At 35.6% G+C, this 27811-nt stretch overlaps 1 protein-coding gene across 9 annotated transcripts in view; it reads right to left on the minus strand.

Annotated features, from left to right (window-relative positions):
- The window catches only part of OSBPL8 (oxysterol binding protein like 8), a 147251-nt gene that overhangs the window by 98313 nt on the left and 21127 nt on the right, over positions 1–27811 (minus strand). For 5 of the 9 annotated variants that reach the window (XM_049094021.1, XM_025439318.3, XM_025439320.3 and 2 more), the window contains one exon: positions 7769–7877. In XM_049094021.1, the coding sequence (XP_048949978.1) occupies positions 7769–7810 (42 nt within the window). In that variant the 5' untranslated portion in view covers positions 7811–7877. Of the gene's footprint in view, positions 1–7768; positions 7878–27811 lie in introns of those variants that run through there. The other 4 variants (XM_025439326.3, XM_035699492.2, XM_025439323.3 and 1 more) reach the window with 3 other exon arrangements.

The following is a 27811-nucleotide window of genomic DNA, read 5'->3' on the forward strand; positions in this document are numbered from 1 at the left end:
AAACAGACAAATTTCAATTGAGGGACATTGTGCAAAATATCTAACCAGTACTCCGCAAAATTGTCAAGCTCATCAGAAACAAGGAAATCATAGCCAAAAGGACCCGAAGGAGACATGACTACTAAATGTAATGTGCTATTCCATATGGGATTCTGAATAGAAAAGGACAATATGTAAAAACTAAAGAAATCTGAATCAAGTATGGACTTTAGTTAAAAATGTATCAACCTAGATTCATTAATTATATCAAATATACCATAAATTAGTTAGTAAAGGAAAATTGAGTGCAAAGTACATGGGAACTCTATAACTTTTCTCTATGCCAAAACTATTCTAAAAAATAAATTTTGAGGGCAGCCCCGGTGGCGCAGCGGTTTAGCGCCGCCTGCAGCCCAGGGCATGATCCTGGAGACCCTGGATCGAGTCCCACGTCAGGCTCTCTGCATGGAGCCTGCTTCTCCCTCTGCCTGTGTCTCTGCCTCTCTCTCTCTCTCTCTGCATCTCTATGAATAAATAAAGAAAATCTTTAAAAATAAATAAATAAATAAATAAATAAATAAATAAATAAATAAATAAATAAATTTTGAGTAAAAAAACACTGCTTAGGAAAAAAATTAAGCTAAGAAAACTTGAAAACACAGCACATACTCTTATTAGCCAGCAGACCGACATCATCATTTCATACAGTCTCTGGAAAAGTACACTGTACACTCATGAAAGAATGAGAAAAAGGGCAAATAACATCAAATACCATTATATTACTATTAAAAAAATTTTTTTTTTTACCTCACAGACTCTCTGAAAGGGTCTTGAGGAATTACATAGTCCTGTAAACATACTTGGAAAAGCTCTGCAAGCATAATGGAAATACAAAATATTTCTGGCTTAGAAGTACTGTGCTGATGTACTGTGTAAATCACTGGCTATTTTTCTTTTTCAAAACTAACTCTTTTTCCATCTCTTTTAGAGTTTATTAGAGTTTGTTATATATCTGCAAATTTTTTACATTATATTATTCAAGTTTCTAATAAGAACATTTAACAAGTCAAAAAAAGAAGCTACAATAAGACAGAATCTAAGTACCCATACGATACGAAATAACTAAGTGATATTTTCCCACTTGGGAAATTCAAACATTACAAATATTTATTTAAGTACTATTAACTTGTAATATTCATAAGTTAAAGAAGATAAAGTATATAAGATATACTTGTAAAATTGTTTTATCCTTTTAAAAAATGTCTCCCTTTAGTAGAAAGTTCAGTAAAGTTGTAAAATGCAAAAAGATTAATGGTCTAGAAGACAAAATATAGGCAGGTTAGTTTTGGTAAAAGGAAGCTTTCACAACTAGTCACAGTTATTCTCTCCAGCCCTCATTTTTGTAAGCTAGTTAGGATATTAATTTATATAACCCTTAGTAAATTAACATATCTAGGCTATGATCATCAATGGCTGCTATTATCACAAGAAGGCAGACAGATATTATATGCCTCCTAATAATAATACCCAACACTCTCAATGAAGTATACTTGTCAAAAAAAATTGAACCTGAATCTGAGCAAGCCTCTAACTCTAATGATCAACTTGCAAGAAACATAAGTGACTAAGGAACATACTAAATAATCACCATGGGGGAAAATCCAGATGATGAGAAATTCTACAAGACAAACTACTTTATTTATTCACTTCAATAAACTGAAAAGAAAAAATTAAAAACAGATGCAAGACAGATTTAAAAGATTAAAAAGACCTCAATGACTTATCAACCAAGGCCAACAAAGATTACAAAATTAATATTTATAAGACAATCAGGGAAGTTTAAGCATTGACAAAAGAATTACTCATTTTTAGGATACTAATGGTATTTATGGTTCAAGTTTAAAGAAAAATCTTAATATTTTAGAGATATTGACTGAAATATCTACAAAAAAAAAAAAATGGGATAAGAAGGTAGGACTGCAGATAATAGAAGACCGACCTGAACTGATAATTGCTGAAGGCAAGTGACAGGTACATGATGATTCACTACACTAGTCCATCTTTTGAAAAACACATTTGAAATTTTCCATAATAAAAAGCTCAAGAAAGATAACATCATTCTTAAATGTGATTAAAATATAAATTCTTAGAGTTACCAAGCAGCTATTAGAGCTACTTTAATATGACAGAATCAGTATGTAGGTAACAAATTGGTGACTAAAATTCCTAGTTAATACTTTATGTAAGAAGATCTCTGCAACCTAAGAATTTACACAACTGAGGACCTCAATCTAACTGGCACTTCCGCAGGTTAAGATGTTCCACTAGACCAAATACTGGATCACCCAGCTGTAGGGCCCACTCCCCTAGACTGGGATGCACCAGGGGTTATTACTATGACTACGGTAGGCAGAAGAATGGCCTCCCATCCTGGTCCTGTGAATGTTACCTCGCATGGTAAAAGGGAGTTTGCAGATGTGATTAAGTTAAGGACCTTGAGATAGGGCAGTTATCCTGAAGCACATGAGAGGGCCCAACATAATCCCCAGTGTCTTTAAAAGAGGGAGGCAAGAAGATCAAAATGAGCAGTGGAAGATGTGACCAGAAAAGAGGTGATGGGAGGAGTAAAAGGACATAAGCTAATGCATGAATGCAACTTTTAAACACTGATAAGGAAATAAGTTCTCCTCTCAGAGGCTCCAGAAGGAACACATCATCTTGCTTTTAGATTTCTTATATCCAGAACTATAAGATAATAAATTTGTGGTTTAAGCTACCAAATTTCTGTTAACTTGTTACAGCGGCAATAGGAAACTAGTCTAATGACAACAGTGAAATTTAACAGAGAAGCCTTTTCAAGTTCAAACATAATGATTTAAGCGGTCTTTGACACTCTATGTTATCTATCATATGTTCAATTCAGAGTCTGGATGATGAGCTGCTGGGGGATACTATAGATAGAATTCTTACATTAGGTAAATCATTAGACTAAATAAATGATCTCTAAGTTTCCTACAAAAGTGAAGGATGAAAAGTAGTCAAAGGACTTGGACATTTTCAAAAGGCTTTAATTTCCTTCTTCCCCCTTTGTTAAAGGGAAAGAAAAGAGAACAGCCTCTCTCAAGTATTTAAACATTTGCAAAACACATAACAAGCTGGTCTTAAAGGACAAATATTAGATAAGAGAATGTGCCAAATTTGGTGACCCTCAAACTCTGAGGTCCATTTATTATAGATTAGACAAGAGACTTCACAGTCCTTCTCCATCCATTCCTGCTTTCCATGGAGGGAGTATCTAATAAGAACAAAAAAGTGCCATTATACAAGAATATTTTGGAATGATAAGAAATTAGCATATGGATAATTTATAATTAGACTTGAACGCATACATGTCTCAAAGACCAATTATTAGGAAATTTGTATACTAAAATACTGTTGCTAACAAAATTATCACTAAGAACACAAAACTAATCAAATCCATAACAACGAAGTTAAGCTAATAATATTTATAAAAGGAAGAAGAATTCCAACATTTAAAACTCTGATCCACTCAAAATAATACTTGATGCTACCAAACACTGGGGCAATTCCATTAACTTGCATGCCCAAATATACAAGCTATACAATGTTGCCAAATATTATATATAGTAGTCACAGTTCTTAGATTAGGATTTAAAGCTCTCAGTAAAGTCTAATAACATACCAACTTTACTTTATGAATACCAAAGCACAGTAATCCTGAAAAACTCATCTAGTTTAAGTGTGTAAAAAGAAAAGTTTCGGGAAGTTGGATAATCTCTAGGCCCATTAGGAAGATATTCATTTATTACATTCTAAGAATTACTGAACTAAATCATCTTTGCATTCCTTCCATTTCAGAAATCCTTGATTCGAAGTACCCAATTTACATTAGCATCTTAAGAAAGATTACCTCAAGTGAGAAGATTCATACTTATTTTAAAAACTGTATTCTTTTCTGAAAAGTCATTTATATAAAACATTTTTAATACAACAAAAGATTTTTACCTGTAATAGACTTATAAAGAAAGTTTCTTCTGGCAACAGAAATAATATATAAGATATTCAAAAGATATAATGACTTTCCTTAAGGTAAAAAACATTCAACTTTTTTAATCTAAAAAAATATTTCATATAGTCTACCTCAATCTATTAATAAAAATTTAACTCAAGCTTTTCTTAGTGGTTAATTTCTAAATCTAAGTTCTGGACTTTTACAAAATATCAAAAGACACATATTAAATATATATTTGTGTCCTAAAATAGATTAGTTCCAGGTACAGAGATTCAATCCATATTTTTCAGTATTTACTGCTTAAGACAAAACTACCACAAAAATTGAACTATACACAAGTAGAATGACGAATGAGTCAAAGAATTTTTTAAAAATCGAGAAAGTAGGGTTGTGTGGGTGGCTTTGTCAAGTTAAATGTCTGACTTTTGATTTCAGCTTAGGTCTTGATCTCAGGGTCATGACTTCAAGCCCCAGGTTGGGCTCCACATTGGGTGTGGAGCCTACTTAAAAGAGGAATAGAAAAAGTAATCCTCTATGGAAAAAGAATATTATTTTTTTTAAAGAATTTATTTATTTATTCATGAGAGACAGAGAGTGAGAGAGAGAGGCAGAGACACAGGAAGAGGGAGAAGCAAGCTCCATGCAGAGAGCCCAAAGAAGGACTCGATCCTGGGACTGCGGGATCACACCCTGAGCCAAAAGCAGTCTCTCAACCACTGAGCCACCCAGGCGTTCCAGAAGAATATTAAATCAATGGACACTAATAGTCATACTGAGTCCAAGCTTTCACAACCTTACATCCAGACCACTATAATACTCTCTTAATATCTTTTACTCTTCCTAATCATTTTATATCTTGCTTCCAGATTCATCTATCTACATAAAATACTCAATGACATACCATGACTTACACAATCAAGTTTAAAATCCTGGGTCTGGTACTCAAAACTTTCTACAATTTTGGTCTCTCTCTGACTCATAAATTATTATTCCTGTAAATAACACTACTTTGCAATATACCTTAATCTTTCTAATTCATTTGTCCCTTAGAAAAAAAACCCCATAAGCAATTAATTCTCCCATTTAGCTTTGCCTCTTTTTATTCTCCCTTCCTAGAATGCTCTCCTTGCTCATTTTCAATCCTATGTTCACCATTTACCTGTGCTAGTCAAAGTTTACATTCTCTTTAAGAAAACTTTTCTAACTACCCCCAGTGTATAACAACCACCCACTTTTCACAGCTTGTAAACTATGCCTTGTTTATGTCCATCATTTAACTCTCAGTAAATCAGGCAGCCCGGGTGGCTCAGCGGTTTAGCACCTGCCTTCAGCTCAGGGCCTGATCCTGGAGACTCGGGATCGAGTTCCATGTCAGGCTCCATACATAGAGCTTTCTCTCTCTCTCTCTATCTCTGTCTGTCTCTCATGAATAAATAAATAAAATCTTAAAAAAAAAAAACACTCAGTAAATCTGTTACTGCCTTAGCTATCCATCTAGCTAGTTTCTCCAAAATAAACCTAATTCAGACAGACTATTTTGTATTACCTCTTGGCATCCCTTTCACCAAGCACAGTAATTTGTACCCCAAGGCTACATTCAAAAAAAAGTTTAATAATATTTTAAAAACTAGTGCATTTTATTATTTTTTAAAACACTACCAACTCATACTGACATACCGCTTCATATTTTCAAAGAAATTTCTGGTTTCTCTAGATCATACTGTCTCTATCAAGTAGAATGAATAATCTTACCCATATATTTTTTTATCGAAGCAGAATGCCTCAATATTCTACGAAGAAAAACTGAGATTCTGGGAAAGTATAACACCCACATTACTGAGTAGCCTACAGCTTTTTTCAATGTATTTTATTACGTCTCCTGCCTTCTAATTATTTTTTTTGGAGAGAAGACTTAATACAGCTAGTTATATCAACAATAAGAATACCAGCTTTTATTTATTGGCTATTTATAAAGTCTGTGGCTTTGTAATAGGTACTTTACAGATATATGATCTCAAAACTCAAAACAATTGTGGAAGATAGATACTACTATTATCTTTATATAATAGATGAGGAAACTGAAAACCTGGAGAATTTAATTAATTACCCAGATCATACAACCAAGCAACAGAGCTTAGACTGTAACATGTAGCTGAAGGTCTACAAAGCCCATGTTCTTACCCACTTCTAGACCTAAATAGTAACTAGCTTAGACTGTGCAGTTCAAAGGTGATATTTTATAAATAAGTAACTCAAAAGTAGATCTCAAGATTAGTTTCAAATATAGAATATTTCAGTAGTTCAACTGGAATTACTGGTATTATTCTCTCTAAAATAAGTTACAATATTTCACAAAAGAAAATTAATGAACAAGAAAAAGAAAACTGTTCTCACTGCTTTTTAAATATCTTGTTCCAATCTCTATATCAACAGGATTTGGAATAAAAAAGGGAATAAAACGTTATTAATATAGCACAGGTATTCTGGTATAGAATTTAATACCATTGGGGTGCCTGGGTAGCTCAGTCGGTTAAGTGTCTGCCTTGGCTCAAGGTCATGATCCTGGAGTCGGGGATCAAGCCTGCATTGGGATGGGGGGTGGGGGTGGGCCCCTGCTCAGCGGGGAGTCTGCTTCTCCGGCTCCCTTTGCTCCTCCCTACTCCTGCTTGCGATCTCTCTCTCTCTCTCTCTCTCTCTCACACAAAGTCTTAAATTTACTATTTAGGGTACAAGTTTAAAAGGTAACAGCAAATTTTAAGCAATTCTATTCAGAAAGACAGGCACAGAGTCAACACATTAGTGGCAAAGTACTGAGACACCCCTTAAGCTGTGAAGTCTTAGAGAAGATAATTAACCTCCAGTTCAGAGCCCTTCTCTCTTTCTATAAAAGTGAGAATAAACAAATATCTACCTTTAGTGGCTGTTGTGAGGACAGTCTGACAAAGTATACACTTAGAGAATAGCAATTGTTGTTATCACAGGCATTTTCTTTATTATCAATAAGAAATTAAAACTATTTCAGGTAAAAGAGTTAAGAAAATCTATTAACTTTAAATAAGATATTTAAGGCAAAGTAAACATGTTCTAAGACAAAGCTTTAATTTTAATTTTTTGCTGAAATCATAGTGAAAATAAAATAACCTACCATCAGTTTTCCTTTTATAATCGTTGTGACAATAACCTTCTTAAGCCAAATTACTTCTATGCCCATTTTGTTTTCTATTAACAAGTTATTTTAAAGTTTAACTTTTTTTGACCCTTTAAGAAACTTAAACAAGCTTGAGCCAGAAATTCAGAAAAGGCTGGAATAAGTTAACACAAGCAAACAAAATTGCATTTTGCTATCAGTCGTTAGACTACTCCTACATTTCAGTCTAAATGAAGAAGACTTTTACGAAGTTAAAATTTACAAACAACTCAATATAATTCCATAGCAATATGAAACATAGAAAAGTTGGCTTCTGCATTCCCAAAGAATTTACTACCCCAAGGGTTGGGATCAAGTTAATACAAGTAAGCAGAGGGGGAAGACAGGAAGGAACTATCAGAAAACTGACTGGGTTCTGTTTCAACAAGTGTTAAATTTATCTGTTTTTTTCATATCAGGAGAGGCGATAAATAATTATTTTTAATGTCTTTTTTAAAGTTTGTTTTAAATACATTTTTTGAATAAAATGAATGAAGTATTTGAATAAAATCAAACACTTCACAGCTGTAGATGATAGTTCCTTATTACACTGTATTTGAACCACTTACCGAAGTTTGATCGGGTTCTCCATCTGCCAAACCTGCATCCATAGTGAAAGAAGGTAAGTTTATGCTTCTCTTTCCATTAATGTCCAGCCATCCTGTAAATTTGGAAATCCTAGAAGAAGAAAAAAAATCATACGTATTAGGATTAGTATAAAACTGTGATAAATGGAAAATAAAGCAGTAAGCCTACTGGGAAGGAGAAATCATCCTAGGCTGAGGTTTTTGGGAAATCCAATAATGGAGAAAACAAATTTTGACATGTGCTTTAAAGAATGCTTTCAGGTTCAGAGAAAAACGAAAGAAGAAAAAATATATCTATATACCAACTGAAGAATAGCAAGAACAAGTTACAGATATGATGAGATTGTTCAAAGTTTAAAAAGATGTTTAAATCTATTTACAATTAAGGAAATAAAATGTTCTTTTTTTCATGATCACATTGGCAAAAACTAAAAAGTGTGCTAATATTGCTAACTGGCAAGAATGAAGGAAAACAGGCATTCTCATACACTTTTGTGAGAGGAATATAGATCATAACAATTTTTGGAAGGGCAATTTAAAATATGCACACTTTAATCCAGTAATTGCAAGGCTAATAATTATGCCATATGTGTTTATACAAATACACAAAGATAAATAAACATATTCAACAAAGTAAAGATATAAAAAAACTGGAACAACCTTAATGTCAATTATTAGGAGTTTGTTTATATTATACTATAGACATACAATAGAATATTGTGCAGGAATTTCTAAAAATTAGGCAGGTTTTTACAGACTCATTATGTATTTTCTTTATATATAAACTAGAAAGAAGGTCACATTAGGTGAAAAAGGCAAATTACAGAACACTATATATAAAATACTGTTTTTCTGTTTCCCCATTTTTACAATGAGTATGTATCACTTTTATAGCTCTTTTTATTTCAAAAAGTCTTAGAAGCATGTCTTTATTACAAATTTTTTTCTTCTGAATTTCAACTAACAAAATCTCCAAGCTGAATTCATATAATAACTTTATATATTCAAAAGTCTCTAATAACCTCTTTAATAATCCTTCCTTAAAAGCGCCAACAAAACCAAAATCAGTAAGACAGCAGAATTATGATCATTTCTTGAAGTTCCAAAAACATTTTCTTGTTTTAGCAAGTATAAAAGGCTGCACTGAAGTATAAATGCTGATATTAATACTTTTTAATTGGGCTTTGGAGGGCTATTATTTGGTTTCTTTGATATAACCAATACACAATTAGCCTAAGCTAAGTGGACTTTCAATTTATAAACCTTAGGTATACTTCTTCACTATACGTATTACAATGCATTGTAATTATTTGTTCTCATGATCTACTCTTCAGGGACAAAGACTGCATTCTACTCATTTATCTACCCAGTGCTAGTTCACTGTACATACTTAGTAAACATTTATTGCAATGAATTGTCACCTCAATTGCCTATATGAATAATAATCCAAAACAGATACAAAAATTATTTATGTCTATAAGATGCACACTAAAATTCATATTTGAAAATTGACAGACATTATCCTAGAAATTGACAATACTAAAAATAAAACACCCATAGGAAGCTTCAACTCCAAAAGTATTTTACCAATTTTTTTCATCCTATCCATTCCATTTTAAGGGTTCATTTCCTATGCTATATTGAATAAAAGGTCAAGAGCAAGCATTGTTCCTGACCGTAGGGGGAAAGTTTTCAGCTTTTCACCACTGAATATGATGTTAGCTGTGGACTTCTCATATATGGCTTTTGTTATACTGAGGCACATTCCCTCTATATCTACATTGTTGAGATGAAAGGATGTTGAACTTTGTCAAATGCCTTTTCTGCATCTATGGAAATTTTTTTATACTGTAGTTTATTTATTTTTTATTTTGAAAGGCTTTATTATGAGAGGCACGGAGACAGAGCCAGAGACACTGGCAGAGGAAGAAAGGCTCCCCGCGAGGAACTCCAGGACTCCGGATCAGTACCTGAGCGGAAGGCAGACGTTCAAGTCATCCCTCACTCGTTATTTTTTAGTACTCGTTAAGGTGTCACTTATGTTAACACGTCCTCATGAATTTCTGAGCTGTTACCATGTGAACTTGGGCTTTAACCATTTCGGAAAAGGAGAGCAGTCGTCACGCTTTCACCGCAACTGACAGCACTCCCCTCTCTGCGCCGTCGCCTCCACCACTGTCCTCGTCCCCGGTATTTCAAGCCCCTAGCGCGGGCGCCCAGGGTAGGCCCGGGGGGACTGAGCTCCTCCCGGGAGTATGCCCCGCGCTGTCGGAGGAGCTATACTGTAGTTTATTAATATGGCATACCACAATGACTAATTTGTGGATGCTGAACCATCCTTGCAGTGCTGAAATAAACCCACTTGATCATAGTGTATGATCCTTTTGATGCATTGTTTAATTCAGTTTTGCTAATATTTTTTTCAAGATTTTTACATCTATGTTCCTCAGGGATACTGGCCTGTAATTTTCTTTTCTTGTGGAATCCTTGCCTAGTTTGGTATCAGGGTAATGCTGGCCTTGCAAAAGGAATTAAGAGGAGTTTTCTCCTCTGTTATGTTTTGGAAGAGTTTGAGAAGGACTGATATTAATTCTTCTTTAAATGTTTGGTAGAATATACAAGTGAAGCCATATAATCTTGGACTCTTGCTTGTAGGAAGTTTTTACTGCTGATTCGATCTCTTTACTAGTAATTGATGTTTGGATGTTCTATTCATCATGATTTAGTCTGGATAGCTTATATATTTCTAGGAATTTGTCCATTTCTTCTAGATTGTCCAATTTGTTGGCATATGATTATAATTGTTCATGGTAGTCTCTTATGATCCTTTGTATTTCTGTGGTATCAGTTGTAGTATCTCCTTTTTGATTTCTGATTTTGAGTCCTTTTTCTCTTTAGTAAGTTTAGGTAAAGGTTTGCCAATTTTGTTTATCTTTCCAAAGAACCAGCTCTTAGTTTCATTGATCTTTTCTACTGTCTTTTTAGTCTCCATTTCATTATTTCTGCTCTAATCTTTGCTATTTCCTTCCTTCTACTAACTTTGGGGTTAGTTTGTTCTTTTTATATTACCTCAAGGTGTAAAGTTAGGTTGTTTGAGACTTTTCTTGTTTCTTGAGATAGGCATTTATCACTATGAACTTCTCTCTTAGGATGGCTTTTGAAGTATCCCACAAATTGATAGATTTCCATTTTTGTCTTGAGGTATTTTTTTTCTCTTTTGATTTCTTGACTCATACGGTTGCATGTTATCTAATCTCCACAAATTTGTAAATTTTCCAGTTTTCCTCGTGTAATTCTAGTTTCTAACCACTATAGTAAAAGTAATGCTTGATATGATTTCAATACTCTTAAATTAAGACTTGTTTTGTAGCTTAACATATATGATCTACTCTGGAGAATGTTCCATGTGTCCTTGAGAAGACTGTGCATTCTGTTGGTTTGGGATGGAATGTTCTGATTATGTCTATTAATTCCATCTGGTCTGACACGTTATTTAAGGGTGGTGTTTTCCTGTTGCTTTTCTGTCTGGACCATCTATCCATTATATCGGGGTATTAATGTCCCTTATTATTATTGTATTGCTGTCTTCTTCAGGTCTTGTTAATACTTGCTTTATATATTTAAATGTTCTGATGTTGGTGTATAAATATTTACAAATGTTACATCCTCCTGTTGGATTGATCTCATTATCATTATATGATGCCCATCTTTATCTTATTACAGTTTTTGTTTTAAAGTCTATTTTGTTTGACATAAGTATAGCTACTCCAGCTTTCTCTTAGTTTCCATTTGTATGAAATATCTTTCCATCCCTCCCCTTTCAAACTTTGTGTGTCCTAACATCTCAAGTGAGGCTCTTTTGGCAGATGGGTCTTGTTTTTCGTTGTTGTTGTTATTGATGTTTTATCTATTCAGTCCAATCAGATTTAAAATAGTAATTTTTAAAAATAATTATCAATAAGTATGTGCTTACTGCCATTTTGTTCATTGCTTTCTGGCTATTTTCATAATTCCTCTCCATTCCTCTCTTCTTCTCTTACTCTCTTCCTTTGTGGTTTGGTGACGTTCTCCAATGGTATGATTATATTCCTTTCTCTTCATCTTTTGTGCATTTACTATAGGTTTTTATTATGTGGTTGTCATGAAGCTTACATATAACAACTGCTAACTATAGCAGTCTATTTTAAGTTGATAACTTAAGTTTGATCCCACAGTAAAGCTTATTACTTTTACTCTGTCCCGCACCTCCACTCTCTCATATTTAAAAATTTAAAACTATGAGACTGGATGAGAGTTCCTGAGTTATTTGTGCAGACAGAAAAAAGGACCAAGTTCAGATCCCTGGGGTACTTCAATATTAGAGGATCAATATTTATAGAATGAATGAGTCTCAATTATTGCTTTTCAATTTGCAAAATTACCCCCATTTAATTACTGATATGGAGAACAAAGGCAAAAGAAAAATACTAAACTTCCTTACAAATTACAGCTTACAGACAAGTCCTTGAGACAGGCAGAATGACCTTCCTCAAGAAGCTTAAGGGCTTCAATGTTAACATCTTACCAGAGGCAAAAGGCAACCTTAGCTTGACATTAGCCCAGGTTAATGTTCAGAATCCTATAAAAAAATCCCTTTGAAAACTTCCTTTATCTTTATGAGCTGCCCTCCACCCCCACCCCAAGATATAGTTAACAATCCTCTAAACATGGCCCACTGATATCATCTGAAGGGTCTCATGAGGAAGGTTTTACTAACCAGTAGTAAATGGCCTTTTCCTAACAAACAGCTAGCCTCTCAAGGTACCGAAAACCTTGCTTCCAAATTTCTTAAACTTACACTATCCCTAACCTTCTTCCAACTTGAAAGTTTATTTATTTATTTTTTTAATATTTTATTTATTTATTCATTGAGACAGAGAGAGAGAGAGGCAGAGACACAGGCAGAGGGAGAAGCAGGCATCATACAGAGAGCCTGACGTGGGACTTGATCCAGGGTCTCCAGGATCACGCCCTGGGCTGCAGGCGGCGCTAAACTGCTGCGCCACCGGGGCTGCCCCCAACTTGAAAGTTTATAATCAGCCATTCCTTACAACCCCGGTGCAGCAGCTCTTTCTGCCAAAGGACCTATCTCCATGCTTTAATAAAATCACCTTTTTGCACCAAAAGTGTCTCAAGAACTCAATTGGCCATCAGCTCCAGACCTAACATTCCAAAACTACATCAATTTAAACATCTTTTGATTTTCACTCCTGAAAAATGGGGGAAATTACTGTGCTTATACCTTAAGCCTCTAACCAATCACCCTCTCCCTCCAGGATTTTTTGGTTATATATGTTTAGTTGTAGTCTTTGGCTTCAAGAAAATATCAAAAACTTGTTTCTTGACCTATTAGCAATGTCTCTCTCAGCTTCCTATTATCAAAGGTAAGGAATTTAGGGCATTATCCTTAATTTTCTTTCTTTTCTGCTTCCTGCTACCTCTATTAAATTAGTCATGTTATGATTCGACTTTTTTACTGTATCTTCTTTGCCTTTTGTATGTTAATTCAGTCTTTACAAAATGTAATTGATGTGAAATGTTGGGGTTCAAGAGCAAACTGGTCACAGAAGAATTCTTGAGATGTCTTAGGTACAAAAAGGGTGGTTTTACTAAAGCACAGGGATAGGATCTGTGGGCAGGAAGAGCTGCTGCACTAGGGTTGTGAGGAGTGGCTGATTATATACTTGGGAGTTGGGGGAGGTAAGGAAAAAGGGAGGTGTCCAAAAGGACTGTGATTTGCTAAAGAAGACAGGATACTGGAGGCTCAGCAATTATCAAGCTAAGGCTGTTTTTCCCTCTAGCAGAGCATTAACATTAAGATAGTTGGATGTTTCCTGGAGGAATGTCACACACATCCCACCCAGGAGTGGGATGGAGGGGAGGCTGTGAGGTGTCAGCTTGTGCTTTGTCCTCAACTTGCCTTCTGCTCCCTCATCAAAATGATAATCTACGAATTAAAAAGTTTATTTCTGGGGCACCTGGGTGGCTCAGTTAGTTAAGCATTTGCCTTCAGCTCAAGGTCATAATCTCAGGGTCCTGGGATGGAGCCCTACATTGGGCTCCATGCTCAGGGGGGAGTCAGCTTCTCCCTCTCTCTCTGCCGCTCTCTGTGCTTGTGCTCTCTCTCTCTCTGATAAATATCTTTTTTTAAAGTTTATTTCTTAAAGTCAAAATGGTAATTAAATACAAACTTAATGACAGTTGGCCCTAGGGAGCAGGCTTGAGAAAAAAGGCACTTTTTCTGCCATTTAAAAAAATTTTTAAACAGTTTGTTACTTCTCTGATCAAAAAAGTCTAATAAAATTTTTGTAAAAGAATACAATGTGTCATAATCCTAAAGACTCCTTTCTCCACATTTCACTAAAGCTAGGCGGGCATCCAAATTTAAACATAATTACAAGTCAAATGCAAAGTTTAAAGAAGACTCTGTTCCCTCTTTTGTTCCTTTTGTTATCAGTACTCTAGTCATTGTTTGGGAAATCAGTGCCTCACTGTCTACATTAAAAGTTTCTAGAAAAAGTAATTTTTATAATAATTTTTCTCTACTTTGGGCATAAATTGCTAATTCAGTCACAGAGAAAAGGAAGGAGCAACTACTAAACAAGGCTAACATCTTTAACACATGTCATTTAATCTTTCTTTTTTTTAAAAGATTTTGTATCTTTATTTGAGAGAGACAGAGAGAACACAGAGGGAGCTGAAGGCAGAGGGAGAGATAAGTAGACCCCCACTGAACAGGGAGCCTGGTGAAAGGCTCCATCCCAGGACCCTGGGATCCTTACCAGAGCCTAAGGCAGAAACTTAGCCCATTGAACCCTCTAGGTGCCCCTATCAGGGTTTCTCAATAGTTATTGGTATACCAACTTCATAACTTTTGCCAGTACTACCAGCATCCAGTTAATTTTTTTTTACCCATATTTGTTTTAAATTTAATTAACCTTATTAAAAAATCCATAAATTTACCGATTTGAGTCACAAGTTCCATTTTTTTCTAATACACATAATATATATAACTCTAAAAAGTTAATATGCTCATCAATGTACCAGTTAAAGTCCTCTCACATCACCATACCAAAAATCCTAAGACCTTGACACAGACTTTTGATCTCTTTGTCCATTCTCAGGGCATTCACTTTCCCTGCCCAATGTAGCATGGTAAGACAAAAAGAATATTAGTAAACTTCAAGTCCACATTTCTATTAAGAACTAGCTGCGGACCTTTAGACAAACTACTTTACTTCTATCTCTGGAACTCAGTTCCCTCATAAGGAAGACTGTGAAGTTAAAATGGCCATTACTAAGACTCCTGACAACTCTTAATATTCTACAACATGACAGCCAGTGGTTTTACCACTTGTCTAAATATCGCTGACATAATCACTGCTATGCAACTTACAAGAACTGCAACAAACCAATAAAACATAGTACAGGGGCAGCCTGGGTGGCTCAATGGTTTAGCGCCACCATCAGTCCAGGGCATGATCCCAGAGACCTGGGATCAAGTCCGGCGTTGGGCTCCCTGAATGGAGCCTGCTTCTTCCTCTGCCTGTGTCTCTGCCTCTGTGTGTGTGTGTGTCTCTATGAATGAATAAATAAAAATCTTTAAAAAATTTTTTTAAATAGTACAGTTTTCTAAGTTTTTTTTCAAATTTCGTGAAAGCCTTTTTAACCTACATTTTTAAAAAATCAGTTCAAGTGAGTATTCAAAGCAATATTTATACATCTTAAATATTTTATTACTACTGAAATACACCCACACACAATCACACCCCTCCAGCCTTTGAATGGAAAGGCATTTTCATTGAGCACAGATGTGCATATTATAGTTGAGGACCATTCTTATTTAAGCCACAGCTATGATACATCATGAGATCTCTAGTGTTAGTTCTATAAATGAAGTAAAACTTAAAAATACATGTACAACTATCAATTTAGAGAATTCTCTCAAATGTTTACAATTACCTTTCCCACCTTTTCTAGTTATCTAGTTATCTTAGCCATTCCAAGTCCCAAGAAAGCCATGTGCATAGGTCCAATAGATGCCTATTAGAAAGAGTGGGTTACAATACAGGAGCACTCTGCGCTTAGGAAATCCTAAATTTTTTAAAGATTTTATTTATTTATTCATGAGACACACAGAGAGAGAGAGAGAGAGAGAGAGAGGCAGAGACACAGGCAGAGGGAGAAGCAGGCTCCATGCAGGGAGCCCAATGTGGGACTCAATCCTAGGACTCCAGGATCACGCTCTGAACCAAAGGAAGACACTCAAACACTGAGCCACCCAGGCATTCCAGAAATCCATATTTTTTATGATGGGAACAAATATGCCTGCCGTTTCCTTGGAAGGAAAACACTATCTCTGTCTATGAAGACTATACAATTCAAAATCATCCTTGAAAAGATAGTCCAGAACAAAGCACAGTTAGTGCTTTACTTGCAAGATATGCAGAAACAGAAAACATCAATAGAGAATTGTCTTCTAAAGTTTGTTCATCACTGTCTACTTTACTACTATCCAATACAATACCCTGTTAACGTTTCACCTTGTATTATCTAGCCATCCATGAACAAAAAATAGCTTTAAGATAGAGATCTTGAATTCATTAAAAAAATTTCAGCTACTCAGGGGAAAAATGGAGGAAAAAAAAGGAAGGAAAACAGTTTCATTTTGCCTGCATCATCCATTCCCCTAGGCCAGCATTGCTCAGTACCAAGAGGGAATTCCCTAGATAGAAAGAGTTCCTCTTGCCAGAAAAGGGAGAGCAAAGTCAACTATCAGCTTTCCCAGTCTTTCTAGGCACTGCACAAGGGACCTACTTTCATTTCACCCCAAGTAGAGACTGGCGAAGCTGAAACATATAGGCATGGCTAGGAACATGGAAGAAAAACAAGGGCTACCATTAGCAGCCATATAGTGGGAACAATGACAGTTCCCAGTAACCTGCTCTGCAGAGGGCACTGGAAACTTTATCCATTGATAAAAACAACAGCCAAGGCACCTGGATGGCTCGTCAGTTAGGCGTCCAATTTTTTATGTCAGCTCAAGTCTGATCTCAGGGTCATGAGGTCAAGCCCCGCACTGGGCTTTAAACTGGGTGTGGAGCCTATTTAAAAAAAATAAAAGACAAGAAAAGACCAAACCAGACCAAAGCCAGCACAGACATCTCCATATTTCACTAGCTTTTTGCCCAACAGGTATTTGAGTTCACAGACACCAGCTGCCTGAGTCTCCCACATATATTCCTTCCTCTCACCTGCCCCCTTGAGTCTGGGAATTACCCCAGCAGCCAGTCCAGGCATCTGTGGCTGCTGAGTTCAAAATACCAGCCTAGAATCTCATAGCTGACCTCCACTGATATGCATATGCTCAGCTGAGCCCATCCAGTTGTGTACTTGCATGCCACTGACCTGACGTCTGGTACCAGCTTCCATCGTCACATGCATATACATGCACATTTTGGGAAAGACTGCAACCAAAGAGGAGAAGAAGAGCACACCAACAGCCAAGGCTATCATAGCTTCTTGTGGGTCCAGATCAGGCCCTATCTTCTGTCACTGGCCTGTACTACTGAAGCACTTGCAGCTAGCCCCTTGAGCTGTGTACTTGCACATGCTGGCCCAACCTCATCACTGTCCTCCACTGCCATGCAACTCATAGCAAGGTACAGCAAGTACAACAATGCACACCTACAGCCAAGGCCCTGCAGCTGTCTACATGCCCTCAGCCCCACCATTACATGTGTGTTTGCAACCACACGTGCCAGTAGCTGCACCTGTAACTGGTCTTTGCAGTGGAGTATGTGAACATCACAAGTTCCAGCCACTACCACTGCTTGCCCTGGACCCTAACTCCTGAACCTGGAGGTGCTGAAGACCTCAACAGTCCTCAAAGATGCTGCAGATCCTCCACAATGCTAGACAAAAAAATACACATTTGTTGAAGCTGTGGACCTCAATGGCTTTAACCAATGAGCCACAATAGCCACTGAGGACCCAGTGCTGCCACATGCCCCTTCATTGGTACCCTGTACCACTAGACTCAGGGATACAACATACTCTAGCATGCCCCACCTGTAGATGAATGTCTTCCCTTACTGAAATCAGTCAATAGTCAAAAGGGGTGACTGATTCTTCAAATGCACAGACACAAAGCTACAAGGCTCACAAAATATCAAGAAAACATAGCTCAAAGGAATATAGTAAACCTCCAAAATAACTAACCCTAAAGAAATGGAGATCCAGAAATTGCCAAAAAAAGTATTCAAAGTAATCATTCTGAAGATGCTCAAACAGCTACAAAAGAACACAGGAAAACAATTTAACAATACCAGAAAAATAATACAAGAAGATGAAAAGTTCAGCAAAGAGACAGAAAACAAAAGAACAAATTTTGGAACTGAAGAATACGATAAGTAATCTGAAAAATTCAACAAGGAAAAGAAATAATCAGTGAGCTTGAAAACAAATCTTTTGAAATTAACCAGTCAGAAAAATAAATAAATAAAAAGGCATGCAGAAATCTATGGGTCTTGTAAGACAACACTAAGAAAAGCAAGGTATACATTATCGGAGTCCACAAAAGAGAAATAGGAGAGAATAGAGTAGAAAGTTCATTTACAGAAATAGTGCTGAGAACTTCTCAAACTTGGGAGATAGATGTATCTGGACATCAGAGTTCATGAAGCTAATAGATCACCCACATTTTCAATCCAATTTTCCAAAACACATTCTAATAAAAATGGCTTAAAATCAAAGAGAATTTTAAAAGAGCAAGAGAAGACAAATTCTTACATATAAGGGAACCCCCATGTTTATCAGTGGATTTATCTGCAGAGATCTTGCAGGTCAGAAGAGAACAGTGTGATATATTTAAAAGGAAAGAAATTGCCAACCAAGAATGTTTTACCCAGCACGGTTGTCCTTCAGAAATGAAAGCAAGATGAAGACCTTCCCAAACAAAGGCTGAGGAAGTTCTTCAGCACTAGACTTGCCTTACAAGAAATGCTCAAAGGAGTTCTTAAAGCTGAAGCTAAAGGACACTAACTAGTAACATGAAAACTTACGAAAACAAATAGCACATTGGTAAAGGCAAGTAAACAGTCTAATCCAGAATACTCTAATACTGGAATATAGTGGTGTGTTAACTCTAGTAGAAAGGTTGAAAGACATAAACAAAGCTATAATAATTTGTAAGTTGATATACAATATAAAAAGATGTAAATTGTGACATCAAAGACACAAAGTGTGAAGGAGAGGAATGAAAGAGCAGTTTGTTTGTTTGGCTTTTATGAGACCAAAGTTAAGTTGTGATCAGCTTAAAATAGACTGTTATATCCATAAGACATTTCAAAATAACCAAAAACAGGGGAACCAAAATCAAAAACTTAAAGTATACACAAAATAAAGAGAAGGTAATCAAAGTGTACCACTACAGAAAATCATCAATTCAAAAAGAAAGAAAACAAGAGATGAAGAAAGGAGCAAAAAAACCATAAAACAGACAGAAAACAGTAAGACAACAATAGTAAGTCCTTACCTATCATTAATTACTTTAAATATAAATAGATCAAACACTCCAATGAAAAAGCATAGAATGGCTGAATAGATTTAAAAAAAAAAAAAAAATGGGGATCCCTGGGTGGCGCAGCGGTTTGGCGCCTGCCTTTGGCCCAGGGCGCGATCCTGGAGACCCGGGATCGAATCCCACGTCGGGCTCCCAGTGCATGGAGCCTGCTTCTCCCTCTGCCTGTGTCTCTGCCTCTCTCTCTCTCTCTCTCTCTCTATCATAAATAAATAAAAATTTAAAAAATAAAAATAAAAAAATAAAAAAAAATAAAAAATGACCCAACTAAATGCTGCTACAAGAGACTCATTTCAGCTTCAAGGAAACACATAAGCTCAAGGAGAAGGGATGGAAAAACATTTCACGCAAATGGAAACAAAAAGAGAGCAGGGGTAGCTATAGTCATACCAGACAGAATAGACTTGAAGTAAAAAATGGTAACAAGAGACAAAAAAAGGTCATTATATAATAAAAAGGGGTCATCATGAGGATATAACAATTATAAATATATATGCACCCACCACTGAAGAAACTAAATGTATTAAGCAAATACCAACAGATCTGAAGAGATAACAAGGAGCAATACAACAATAGGAAGGGACCTCAAAACCCCACTATCAATACAACAATAGGAAGGGACCTCAAAACCCCACTATGGATAAATCACCAAGAAAAAAAAAATCAATAAGGAAACACTACAGAAGAAATGGACCTAACAGACATATACAGAACATTCCACCCAACAGCAATAGGATTCACATTTTCCTCAAGTGCACATGGTATATTCTCCAGGATAAATTATATGTTCGGTTACAAAACAAGTCTTAGCAAATTTTAAAGAACTGAAATCATGGTACTATCTCTTCTAATCACAAAAGTATGAAACTGAAATCAATAATAAGAAAAGTGGAAAATTCACAAATATGTGGAATAAACAACACATTGCTGAACAACCAAAGAGTCAAAGAGGAATAGAGAAACAAAGAAATATCTTGAAATAAATGAAAATGTAAATACAACATACCAAAATGTATGGGATGCAGCAAAAAAGAAGTTTATAGAGATAAATGCTTAAATTAAGAAAAAGGAAAGATCTCAAATAACCTAACTTTACCTTCAAAGAATGAAAAAAAAACAAGAACTAAGCCCAAAGTTAGCAGAAGGAAGAAGCTAAAGATCAGAGATGAAATCATAAGAGACTATGAGGAACAATTATACATCAACAAATCGAACAACCTTTAAGAAATGGACCAATTCCTAGAAGCATACAATCTACCAAGTCCAAATCATAAAGAAATAAAAAAATCTGAGCAGACCAAATAACAAGGAGAATGAATCAATAATCAAACACCCCCAATAAAGGAAAGCTTAGGACCAGATGCCTATATGGGTAAATTCTACCCAATTTTTAAAGAATTAACACCAATTCTTCTCAAACTCTTCCAAAAAACTGAAGAGAAGGGAACACTTCCAAACTCATTTAATGTGGTTAGAATTATCCTGATACCAAAGATAAAGATACTACAAGAAAACACGCTAATATCCTGATGACTATAAACACAAAAATCCTCAACAAACTAATCCTCAACAAAGTAAACAGAATTCAATAGTACATTAAGCAGATCATACACAATCATCAAATAGGATTTTTCCCTAGTATTCAAGGATATGCAAAACAATAAATGTGAAATGTTGCATTACTAAAATGAAGGACAAAAATCATCATCTCAATAGCAACAGAAAAAGCATTTAGCAAAATTGAATATCCTTTCATAATTACTTGAAAAAAAATAAAAGCTCAACAAATTGGTTATAAAAGGTACACATCGCAACATAAAGGTCACATACGAAAAACCAAGAGCTAACATATTCGGTAGTGAAAGACTGAAAGCTTTCCTTACAAGATCAGAAAAAAGACAAGGGTATTCATTCTCACGACTTCTATTCGACATAGTATTGGAAGTCCCAGCTAGAGCAAGAAAAAGAAATAAAAGGCATCCAAATTGGAAAATAAAAAGTGTCTTTGTCGGCTGATAACATAATCCTGTATACAGAAAATCCTAAACACTCTATAGTGTTTAATAAACAAAGTCAGTAAAATTGCAGGATAGAAAAGTCAATCTACAAAAATCAGCTGGATTTCTATAGTTCAATAAACTATCTGAAAAAGAAACGAAGAAAGCAATCCCATTTACAATAGCATCAAAAAGAACAAATGCTTAAGAATAATTTTTTTTTTTAAAGAATTGGCTTTATTTTTTTCAAGTGAGCTCTATGTCAAAAGTGGTGCATGAATTCATGACCCCAAAGTTAAGAGTCATATATGCTCTACTGACTGAGCCAGCCACGCACCCCATTTAGGAATAAACCAAGGAAGTGAAAGCTCTAAATACTGAACACTATAAGACGCCAAAGAAAGAAATCAAACAAGACACAAAAAAGGTAGACATTTCATGTTCAAGGATCAGAAGACAATGTTGTATATGTCCATACTATCCAAAATCATCATTGATTCAATGCAATCCCTACCATTATTTCAAAGGCACATTTCACAAAAATAGAAAAACAATCCCAAAATTTATATGGAAATACAAAAGACCCCAAATAGTCAAAACAATCTTCAGAGGGAAGATCAAAGTTTGGAGGTACCAAATTCCTCTTTTCAAATTATATTACAAAGCAACAGTAATCAAAACAATATGGTCCTGGCATAAAAATGGGTACAGACCAATGGAACAGAACAGAGAACTCAGCAATAAATTCACACGTATATGGTCAACTAACATTGGACAAGAGAGCCAAAAATACTCAGTGGGGAAAGAATAGTTCTTTCAGTAAATGATGAAGGGAAAACTGGAGTCAAAAGAATGAGGGGATCCCTGGGTGGCTCGGCGGTTTGGCGCCTCCCTTTGGCCTGGGGCGCGATCCTGGAGTCCTGGGATCGAGTCCCGCGTCCGGCTCCCGGCATGGAGCCTGCTTCTGCCTCTGCCTGTGTCTCTGCCTCTCTCTCTCTGTCTATCATGAATAAATAAATACATATTTAAAAAGAAAAAAAAGAATGAAACTGGATCCCTATCGTACACCAGACACTCAACTTAATGGATAAAGGACTTAAACATTTAACACCTGAAACCAAATAACTCCTAGAAGAAAACAAAAGGGAAAAGCTCCCCAACATTAGTCTTGGTATTATTTTTGGATATGTATCAAAAACACAAGCAACAAAAGCAAAAATAAACAAGTTGGACTAAATGAAACTAAAAAGCTTCTGCATAACAAAAGAAACAATATGAAGGACAATCTACAAAATGAGAGAAAGTATTGTGAATCAGCTGTCTGATAAAGGATTAATAGCCAAAATATATAAGGAACTCATACAACTTGATAGCAAAAAAAAAAAAAAAAGTGATTTAAAGATGGGTGGAGCACTTGAATAGACGTTTTTCTAAAAAGACATACAAATGACCAACAACTACATTAAAAGGTGTTCAACATCACTAATCACAGAGGAAATGGAAACCACAATGATACATCATCTCACACCTGTTAGAATGGCTATTATTTAAAAAAGAGAGAGAGAGAGATATCAAATGTTGGTGAAGATATGCAGAAATGGGAACCCTTGGGATCCCTGGGTGGCGCAGCGGTTTAGCGCCTGCCTTTGGCCCAGGGCGCGATCCTGGAGACCCGGGATCGGGCTCCCGGTGCATGGAGCCTGCTTCTCCCTCTGCCTGTGTCTCTGCCTCTCTCTCTCTCTCACTGCATGCCTATCATAAATAAATAAAAAAATTAAAAAAAAAAATGGGAACCCTTGTACACTGCTGCCAGGAATATAAACTATTACGGCCACTATTGAAAACAGTATGGAGATTCCTCAGAAAGTTAAAAAATAGGACTACCAGATGATCCAGCAATTCCATTACTGGGTATTTACCTGAAGGAAACAAAATCATTATCTTGGAAGAGATATCCCATGTTCACTGTAGCATTGCTCCCATGTTCACACAGCATTATTCACAATAGCCAAGACATGGAAACAATCTAAATGTACATCAACAGATGACTAGAAAATGTGGTATCTGTAGTGTGTGTGGTATGTGTGTGTAGAAAAAAATATATTTATAAAATAAAATTATTCAGCCATTAAAAAAAAGAAATCCTGATATTTGCAACATGGATGGAACTTGACGGCTTTCCCATATTGTGTATGTGAAAGCTGCTATGACAGCAGAGCTTCAATGTTCTTATCACAACAACACAACAAAATGGCAATTATGTGAGATTAAGGATGCCTTTAACACATAATTGTAGTAAACATTCTGCAGCATATACATGTATCAAATCATCACATTGTATACCTTAAACTTACACAATGTAGTATGTCATTTATTTCTTAAGGCTGGAGGGAAAAGGCATTGTTTGCTTATTTTTGAAACCTCAGTTTCTTGCACAGTACCTGGCATATTGCAAGCACTGAAAAAATAATTCACTAAATGAATAATGGAATCAAAGAAAAACCTTCTTCACAAGTAATTAAGCTACATGGTTTAAATCATTCAGTCACTTAAGGGTATAAACAAAAGGTAGAGGAAAAACAAGTATAAAACAAAGCAGTCTTCACGGGCATCTAATAATTGATCATGGCAAATCTATAAAGGCTGAAAGGTTTGGGTTCAGCCAAGAAATGTTAATACTGCATTATAAGATTAAATATTATGTCACCCTAGAAACTATAGCAGTCTGATGGATTTTTTTAACTTGTACACATTTACTTCCCCTTCCTGTAATAACATGTACCCTGATCTTCCCTTGAAAAAAGCAACCCTCCACCAACATATACAATCTTGCTTGGTACCATGCTATCTCCTAGCAAAGAATAAGCAATAACCCAAACCAAGTCAATCAGTCCCGATCTGACTCTTTGAGATATGTGAATCATGAGCAGGGTGATCACATGAATGGAAAAACAATTAGATAACTATCTAGCTTAAGGAAGGCTCCACAAAGACTATCCATTGCTTCCTGCTCTCTAGATCCCTGGAGCCGCTTAAAAGTGTCTGTTCTTTCTAAAACTCGGTTTTTCAACTTTTATTTCAAGAAGATGAGCTTATCATTCTGGTATATTATTTAAGTTAGCCAAAGCCTCCTACTGCTTGAACCAAAGGACCCTAAATGGACGTACTTCAGCCATGTACAACTAAAATAAGCAACCCTTGAATAACAAAGTCAACTTCAAATGAATCAACAAGTGATAAGAATGTCACACCTGAAACATAAAACACCATACACGCTATCAAAAAAAAAAAAAAAAAGTAACAGTAGTATAATATCCACCTATGTGTTTCTGCCTATGTGTTTTAATTCCATTAATAAGGTCTGTCATATAAACATCATCAAGATCAGGTTTTGATCAGAATGATAAGGAGAAAAAACCATGTTTAATCAAAAATGTGATCTCTACCTCAATTTCAGTTCAGTCTTACAACGCAAAATGCTTCCTCTGGAGCTCTTGCTTCTTATTTTCTCATCCCCTATCAAATGAAGGATTTGTGGTCAACTGTATGATTAGTATTAAGAGGAGAAACATATCTAAAAATATCTATTTGAGCAGCTGACGGACAGTTCCATTTGTCTGACTGATCTTATAATCTACGCAGTCTTTCAGTCTTTCAGAAGTAAATAACCGGAGTGGAAACAAAGTGTATGACCAATCTTCCTAAGGCCCTCGACCATAATCAACCCAACTCAACAATGAAAGGGGGAAGCTGTAACTCCACTTCTATCTCATTATCTATCTGGTTTCTAAAATTCTAAGCTGTGTCAAGAGCAAAGCTTAGACATATCTTTCAAAGGATAAAAGTGATTTCCATAGGAAGAAAAAATACACACATATTTCTACCATAGCCTAGGACCTATATAATTCACAAGAACAAGTTAATTAAAATGCAAAATCAAGGCTCATCAACACCTCTCAATATGTGAGAAGTAAAGAAAAAAGGATACATAATAAGCAAGATAAAATCCCCAAGGACCAAAAAAAAAAAAAAAAAAAAAAAAGTGAGGGAGAGAGACAAATGAAACAAAATAATGACAAAAATCGATACATAATTGAATGTTACATTTATTTTTTCTCCTATTATTTTTATTCTAAAGTAAAGCAGTTTAAAAAAAAATGAAAGCATCTGGGCACTATTTTGAAACCACAAATAGTATTCATTTTTTTACTTCCATTTACATGTAGTTAAGCTAAATTAAATGCAATCTGTATCTAACATTTTTCTTCAATTCAACATGTTCCCACTTAGACATCCTTTAGTTTTGGCAACTGCCATTAGTGTTTCTCAAATATTCATGCAAAAGACTGCTTTAGGCAAAGCTATTTTGTTAGAGAGAGACAGGAGAAGGGGGGAAAAACTCATGATTTTAAAGTAACTGGAAAGGGTTACAATTTCCTTTCCCAACCAATTTCATATTTGGTATTTAAACACTTGGCTTCGGACTGAGTGACTCAGGGATTGAGTGGCTGCCTTCAGCTCAGGGCATGATCCCAGATCTGGGGATCAGTCCCCCTGCAACCTCATCGGGCTCCCTGCGGGGAGCCTGCTTCTCCCTCTACCTGCGTCTCTGCCCCCCTCTCTCTCTCATGAATAAATAAATAAAATCTAAAACAAATAAACACTTGGCTTCTGACACACACTTTTGCTACTGTAGACTTTATATTTACTGACCTTCCTCAAAATCACATAGATGGACCACTAACACTCAGTGTTGCTCACTACCAATGATTCTGAGGAAAAGGAAGAAGAACATCAGCTGCTGTCCAGTTCCTTCTGGCCAGCTGAAAGCACTTAGGATCCTCCTTAAAACAAACAATATCTTCCCTGGAAAATAAGCACAAAGCCCTGTTGGTGGTAACATTTTGAAAACATTAACTAGCATAACATACCAACAAAACATAAACAAAACAAGTAAATGAAAACAAAAATCACCATGTACACAAACACAAGCAGTGAGGGCAAGAGACTTTTTTTATATTTTCAAAATGATTTTGGGTTAGGAAATTTATACTACCTCCAAAACTTACTATAAAAATAAAACAAAGGGGCATGATATTGACATACCATAATATACCAGTGGAACAAAACAGAAAGTCGTGAAATGGACCTCACATCCATGGTCAATTAATTTGCAACAGAAGTGCCAAGAAAACACAGTAAAAAGCAAAATATTTTAAATAAAAACTTCATTAAAAGAAAAAAAAAAAACCCTGACTCTTATACTAAACACAAAAATTAACAAAATGAATCACAGAATAGAAAAGCCAACATAAATATTTCAATATAAAATTTACAGAATAAAATAGGAGAGAAAATCTTCACAAATTTGGAGTAGGCAAAATTTCTTAGGAGACTAAAAAACACAAGCCATAAAAGAAAAATCTGGCATGCTAGAATCAATAAAAATTAAAAGGTTCTCTTCAAATTAAAAAGGTAAGCCACAGACTAGAAGAAAACACACATAATACATACATTTGACAAAGAACTAGGATCCAGAATATATGAAGAACTCTTAAAAGTCAATAATAAGAAAAAGCAAAAGTTTTTAAACAGACAAAAGATTTAAACAATTTACAAAAAAAATTATAATACAAATGACCAATGAATCCATGAAAAGATGCTTAATATACCACTGGTCATCAGTAAAATGCAAATGAAAAACCACAGTGAGATATTACTACACAACCACTAGAAAACGCTAAAATTTTTTAAACTGTTGACAAGGAAGAGAAGCAACTGGAACTCTCACATAATGTTGCTGGAAATGGATAACATTAGAACCATTCCTAGGTATTTCCCACTTCCAGGGAAATGGAAATATGTCCACATGAAGACTTGCATATGCATTTTTCATGGCAATGTTATTTGTAATAGCCAAGTCAGATATCTACCAACAGGTGAATGAATAGAATAAACAAATTGTACTACATTTAATACATACATAAAATGCAATACTATCCAGCAATAAAAAGGAACAGTCTCAAAAACAGGCTGTGCAAAAGCCACACAGAGTACATATTCTATGATTTCATTTATATGAAATTCTAGAACAGACAAAAAACAATGTGTAGCAGATAGAGCTCAGATTAGCTGTTGCCTGAAGAAGAGCTAAGACAGTGGGAGAGTGGAGAAGGGAAAATATTAAGTGGGAAGAGAGCACAAGGGGTTTTGGGCACTGATAAAAATGTTCTATATCTTGATCATAGTAATAGTTACATGGGTCAAAATGCATCAAATTATTGGGCAGTTTGGGTGGCTCAGCGGTGTAGCGCCGCCTTCAGCCCAGGGCGTGATCCTGGAGACCTGGGATCGAGTCCCATGTCGGGCTTCCTGCATGGAGCCTGCTTCTCCCTCTGCCTGTGTCTC

This window comes from Canis lupus, chromosome 15 (genome assembly GCF_003254725.2).
Source record: "Canis lupus dingo isolate Sandy chromosome 15, ASM325472v2, whole genome shotgun sequence".
Classification (NCBI taxonomy): Eukaryota; Metazoa; Chordata; class Mammalia; order Carnivora; family Canidae; genus Canis; species Canis lupus.